The sequence below is a fragment of the Malus domestica genome, chromosome 06, assembly GCF_042453785.1.
Source record: "Malus domestica chromosome 06, GDT2T_hap1".
NCBI classification, from domain to species: Eukaryota; Viridiplantae; Streptophyta; class Magnoliopsida; order Rosales; family Rosaceae; genus Malus; species Malus domestica.
The window spans coordinates 15,810,546-15,817,088 of NC_091666.1; the positions used below are offsets into that span (position 1 = coordinate 15,810,546).

The 6,543-nt window shown below is 36.6% G+C and overlaps 1 protein-coding gene across 2 annotated transcripts; it reads right to left on the reverse strand.

The window, feature by feature from the left end:
* Positions 1-976: 976 nt before the first annotated feature.
* LOC103405742 (uncharacterized) lies at positions 977-4,528 on the reverse strand. 2 transcript variants are annotated; one of them, XM_017325169.3, is made up of 5 exons: positions 3,861-4,367; positions 3,740-3,787; positions 2,728-2,964; positions 2,407-2,624; positions 977-1,515 (listed from the first exon to the last, which is right to left on the reverse strand). In XM_017325169.3, the coding sequence occupies exons 1-5, from the start codon at positions 4,134-4,136 to the stop codon at positions 1,335-1,337; spliced, it is 960 nt and encodes a 319-aa protein (XP_017180658.3). In that variant the 5' UTR covers positions 4,137-4,367; the 3' UTR covers positions 977-1,334. The 2 variants fall into 2 exon arrangements, with proteins under 2 accessions (XP_017180658.3, XP_008342988.3); XM_008344766.4 differs by lacking the exon at positions 3,740-3,787 and having other exon boundaries at positions 3,861-4,528.
* Between the last annotated feature and the right edge of the window lie 2,015 nt (positions 4,529-6,543).

The window sequence follows — 6,543 nt, forward strand, 5'->3', positions numbered from 1 at the left end:
CGTGTGGGACCTATAAAACTAATTATATGATGCCACACGGATTAAAAATTGGCAATTAAAGATAAATTCTGTATAAATTGTTGGTACATTAATCAATATATAAATTGTTGGCAGAAAAGAATCAAAGATAGTCTCAAAAAAAAAAAAAAAAATCGAAGATAAATGAATTGAAGGTATGACTTGTTTTTGGCACCAAAGAATCAGAATCTGCAACCAAAGTTGTCAAATTATGTTTAATGACTATTTTATTAACATTTCTATGATAAATTAGGTTATAATTTATCCATTTTTGGCCAACAGAACAAAGATTAGCCACAAAGATGGATGAGGATCCTCTTCCGATCCTCTTTGTGAGGATCATGAAGAGCACTTCATCGTGTCCATTCATTATACATCGTGCAACCAATTTTCATCAGATACTATTTGTATTCAATTTCAAATAAAAAAATTCAAAATGATTTATGACCATAAACTTGCAACTTAAATAAACTGTTAAATATATTAAAATTTGCTACTTAGTATTACGGTCTAATAATATTCCATTTCACTTATAAATGAGAGGTCTTAGGTTCGATTATTGCCAAAGACAAATTTGAACCACATTATTGTTAGCCCATTATGAAGCTTAACGCATTCCCCAACCTCCTTAGTATAGATAATATCATTTGTTTAAATTGTCATAACCTTGCATTGTAAGTAAATTATAGGTTGGAAATTTCAAGATTCGGACGTTTTCTGTTCTTTTGGTTAAACAATCTTAACATAAATCAATTTAAGGACCACTAGCAAGTAACAAGCATCTTATGGTTTCATGTCTTTCTTTATTTGAAGGTAAAAAACGCACATCGAACCAGCTGACTCGTCTGATCATTCAATGAAATGATGCTACGTCAGTAACTATTTACCAATTTATCGACACACATCAACAGCTATGTAATCAAGGTATCAACGGTAGAGCGAGAGAGATACATCAAAATTAATATGCTAATGAGTAGTTCCTTATATACAGTCAAGAATCTTGCAAGAGTTCAGTTACAATCCTTGAAGCAACATTTCAATCATACAACAGATAGTTAAGGGAGAAAGAGTAAGAGCAAATCAACACTTGTTTTAAGAAAAAGTGCCTGCCATGTATAAGTGTCAAGCATGTTGAATGCATGTGACGGCTGCTTCTCCTCCGTGTCTTCCAAATTATTTATATTTTGCATCAGTTTGAAAACAATGACAACAACGACAGATGAAGCCGTATAATAAAATAACTTCATCCCCGCACCGTGTTTTTAGCCTGGCTTGTCCGGCAGATTAGCCCTGCAACCGAAACTAGAACTTGAACCTTATTGCAGCAGTGGCTCGTCGTCATTTTGTAATTCCTTGAGCTGCCTTTTTGCATACACCGTGAAGAAAATTGTGGTAACCACAGTCAAAGAGAAGCCAACTACAGTGAAGATTATCTGTGGCGCTGAAAGACCATGGCGCTCATGTGAAGCGTCTGCCAACGTCCGTATCAGGATCCCACTGCAAAGAAAATAGGAGAGGAAGTTTGCTGATAAGTCAAAGCACAATTGGTTGGTCCAAAATATAAACGGAGCAATTTTCATGAGAAAAGACAGGAAAATGGCTTAAGTACTTCAACTAATTATATTTCACACTCCAGAAAGCAGACCAATATAACATGAACATGGGAATGCCTCTTGCCTACCAACCAGATTGGAAGAATGGTATGAATAATTAAGGGAAAATAATAACAAACTGGTTAAAAACAATGCACCGAGACACCAGATAAGACGACTTTACAATTGATTGGAATGAGGCCACTACTACTTGGTATAAATGTTTAGGCATATTCTACTGCAGTAAGCAAGCTACACAGCAGCTCCCATAGCTACCATTACCAATATTCAGAAATTAATAGGGATGTGGCGTGAAGACACCAAGTGAATGGTGGTGCAGGAAACTACTAAAGAAGGCCAGGACAGCAACTAAAGCTTTCGACCTTCCAACCAAGTGATACTATATTGTTTAATTGGTTCAAAATCCCACATTTAAATGGAGGTTCACCAACGAAACATATTTGAAACAGTTAAGATTCTTTCTCACCTTAATACAGGATCATGCACTTATATGCTTATATTTCTTAAAACTGCTAAATCAGTTCAACACACATAGAAGATCTCACTTTACAAAAACATTAATTTCCTGGACTAATGATTTGCAAACATAGAAAGAATTATACAAATAAATACAATCCATGTTACTCTGAACACATGATCCTTTCTTGTTGCCAATATACAAATACATATATTTATTCCATAAGGTGGTGTTAAAAACTGCAAGAGTCTAAAAATATAGACATGAAGGTATGGCTGAACGTATGAGTGAGAGAGAGGGAGAGTGGATTCAACATACGTGTAGATGGCGACAAATGTTTCTGGCACCATTCCCGCCAAGGACCCCAACAGGTAAGGAACATACTTGACATTTGTTGCCACAGCAGCATAATTATAGATAATATAAGGGAATGGAGAAATCCTGATTAATGTTACAGCTCGAAACTGATGAAACCAGTTTCCTTCGCCAGCCGATCTTAAAATGGATGCTCTCTTCGGATATTTTTCTAACCATCCCTGCATAAGCATAAAAAAAATGTTAAATCATATTCAGTGTGTGCAGGCAAACACACAGCATAAACCTGAAAGAAAAAACTACGTCAAATGGAACATTACGCACTTGAATTTTGTGATAGAAGAGAGAGCCAATGAAGAATGGAAGGGATACACCCACAGCTGCTGCTGATATGATTAGAAGAAATCCATAGCCATAACCAAATGCCATACCAGCCACCCACATAGAAGGTGAAGATGGTAAAAGTACAGTGGGAAATAATGCCACAGAAGCAAAGACTAGAACCACAAGCACTGGAGGACTGAATGTTCTCGTCTCCCAGTCAAGAATTGGAATAATCTCCTGTAAATGATTTCATCAATAGTCAGCTATAGTAAGAGAAATTGTATCAAAGCTAGTTGAAATAGGAAGAATAAAGAGTAAGCATTCATACAAACATTGGATTATAACACTTAATAACCACCGTGCCGTAGTCTTAATCTCCTATGTTTCTTCACCAAAGAAACAATTGTCTTGTGCAGACACCATGCAATGAATTAACGGCAACACGAAATTATTTACCAGTCTAAAATATTTGAAATCGGCTTAAATGGGAAACAGAACATTGACTATAGTGAGTGGGCTTCAGTACTTAATGTCACTACCACATAAATGACTACAGTCACCAACATTGCAAAAGTTACCGAAAATACAAGCTCCAAATTATAATCCCAAATGCAGCACATGATATTACCCATTTCATCAAAGCTTAATGCTTCACAGCAGTGTCTTACATGCCAGGAACATAGGAATTGCCACAAAAAGGAACAAGGCATTATCAAATTCACAAAAAATTTCCGAAAAAAATAAACGAAAACCATATAATCAAAGACAATGGCAGTAACAAAATCACCAGAGGTGGGTTTATTTGTATATTATAGACCAACAAATTGATGAGTTCCAGTAAAAGAAACTCACACGTTCCTTCATTAATATGTACCACCATTGCAGAAAAGCTGATACCGAATACCGAAACACAATCAACCACGGTTTTACATACAAGTCATAAGGTAACAATTAAGCAAAACCCAAAACTAAAACACAGAAGAAAGACAACAACAAAAAAGCTTTATCCTACCGAGTGAGGTCGGTTATATGAATCTAAAACGCCACTGCCTTCGGTTTTCTGTCATATCTTCCGTTAAATCAAAGTGAAAAAAAAAGAAAAAAAAAGAAAAAAAGAAAAGGGGAATGTTTACCTTATCCATGAAATAAGGTCCGACCCATTTTGCAAAAATCCCAGCCAACAACCCCAAGCACATAACCAACAATACCAACCTAACCCAATACCAAAAAGACGCTAACTTTCTCGGAGACGCCGGCTCCGCCACCGCCTCAAACCCCTCCGCCGTCCCGCAACCGCCCCGATCACCATCCCCCAACTTAGCATAGTCCCCTTTGTCGTCTTCGCCACCAACTCTCAAAATCAGCTCCGGCACCACCTCTCCCCGATCCTTAAAATCGTCATAGGACATCGAAAACCCCAAGAAATTTTATCAGGCCGCAGAAAACCCCAGTTGGTCCCCGTTTCGGTTCGAAATTGCGAGAGATTTGGGAAATTGAGGGAGTGTGTGCCCAATGTGAATGTTTGGTGATGGATCAGAGAGCCCGCGTGTACATGAAGACTGGCAGATGCGCAGAGGCGATCGAATGTACCAATTGAAATCGAAAAGCACACGCAAACAAACACCCAAACTCGAACAGCGGAAGGTGTTAATTTTTAGCATTATTAAAAAATTTGATCTCTATTACTGTATTAATTGATTTTTTTAATTAATTTGATCTGATAATTGAAAATTAATAAAAATAAGAGATAAGTATAACTGGGTGTATAGGTAGTACTGTCTACAAGAATACATGACAAACAATTGAATACAGCGATATATATATATATATATATATATTATATGTAGATGTATTTACGAGACTGCCACCTGAAGAAATGGTAACATTTTGGTTGACTAAGACACGTGGTGGGAAGCAAAAATGTTTACCCAAAAAATAAAGGAAGCTTTAATGAAAAGGAATTGACTAACTTTTTCTTAAGCAAAAGCCATGCACAACTTTTATTTAATAAAAAAGTTTGAGATTTAATAAAAATGACAAAAGGGACATACAAAAGGCCAACAAAAAAAAAAAATTCCCACGGGTTGAAGCAAAGCCCAACATGCAACATAAATCTTTCTTCCAACTTTGTCCCTAACAGAAATTAACCAAAATCTGTTAACACAACTTTATATTATTTACAATATTGCCATCAAGCCTAAAAAGTCTTCTTTTTTTTTCTTTTTTTTTTTTGAAAACAAAAGTATTTTATAGTCCCTCGTATTGTTGATATATATGTTTCCTCTGAGGGACCAATGAAGAACACCAAATTCCAAGATACCAACCCTCGAACCCATACCCTACGAGGATCATGCTTGTGCACTTTCCATTAGTCAAATAAAACCAAAACTAATTTAATTTTCAATTTGTACCACGATGACTTTCTCTTGAAGTGCCGATCGTCGTCGCTCGACTCATATTCCATGGAAGCAGCATTGATCAGTCTCTCTGCTTCCAGTTCCGTTGCTCGTAGCCTTGGCCATCGAAGATGACTTGTACTCGTCGTAGAACCCATTCACCAAGGACGATGACGACTCCTTGTGATAGTGATGTGTCGACGATTATCCCCACCGCCGGAGTAGCAATGGCATCAGAAGCAGTGGAGGAAGAAAAAGGCCTTCCGCTGCTTGCTCACCTCTCTCTCAGGAAAGCTTATGCGAGAGAACGCGCTTGCTTTGTGCTTCCACTCCGCCACCGCTTTTGTCGTACTAGTTGATGCTGTAGTTGATTATATATATGCAAAAACAAGACATTAGATTGTATTGCGTTTCACTTTGTGAACAATCATATATATATAGCTACAGCTTCCACAAGCTAAAATGATCTTTTAAGATTTTAAATTAGTTCAAAATTGGGACTATACTAAAACAATTTACGACAAGAGCATCTCAAATATCTCATCGGGTTAAAAGAGAAGCAAAAACTATTAGAACTATGGATTAGACACAAAGGAGGGGCAATAACTTTCCTTTCTTTTTGCGAACCCCATGCTAATTATATATACACAAAAATGGGGTGTGTGGATATCACACTCCTATTATATAGCTCAACTTAATTCAAAATTAGTGAGACACAAAACTCCCCAAATTGAAGTCCATGAACTCTCCAGAGGTAATATTTCTTGAATTGAATACTGGTATTATCACTATTTCGTAAACTTAATACTGACTATTTCTTAAACAGAAAACGAGCACTATCACTATTTCTTAAACTGAACACGGGCACTATCGCTATTTTTTAAACTGAACAAGGTTACTAACACTATTTCTTAAACTGAACACTTTTACTAATACTATTTTTTTAATCTTAACACTGACTATTTCTTAAATTAACACGGTTACTAGCACTATTTCATAAATTGAACATTGACTATTTCTTAAATTGAATACGATTACTAACACTATTTTTTAAATTTAACACTGACTATTTCTTAAATTGACAACGGTACAATCACTATTTCATAAACTGAACACTAACTGTCACAGCCCGTCCCGAAATTCATTTATCAGTGAGGTAAAATGACAACTTTATCCTTGGACGGGAAAATGGTAGTGTATATGTGCGACATATTGAGACTTAGAGGTTGTTTTGTGGTCTTGGATTGGTGACCATGTGGATCACACACACACACCACACTCACTCATTTTCTCTTCTTCCCATGCTCTTTCTTTCATCTCTCAGACTCTCTCTCTCTATCCTTCTTCTTGTACGGACAAACACCAAGGACCTCTCAAACCTCACTGATCGAGGAAGAAAATGGTACCATTGTGCTCGTGA

What these genes read in the sequence shown, in the direction of transcription:
- LOC103405742 (XM_017325169.3), bottom strand. Translation starts at nt 4,136, where the DNA reads ATGTCCTATGACGATTTTAAGGATCGGGGAGAGGTGGTGCCGGAGCTG. An exon ending in CATATAACCGACCTCACTCG is followed by an intron (nt 2,965 to 3,739) that starts GTAGGATAAAGC and finishes AATCATTTACAG; the next exon opens with GAGATTATTCCAATTCTTGA. An exon ending in ACATTTGTCGCCATCTACAC is followed by an intron (nt 1,516 to 2,406) that starts GTATGTTGAATC and finishes TTTTCTTTGCAG; the next exon opens with TGGGATCCTGATACGGACGT.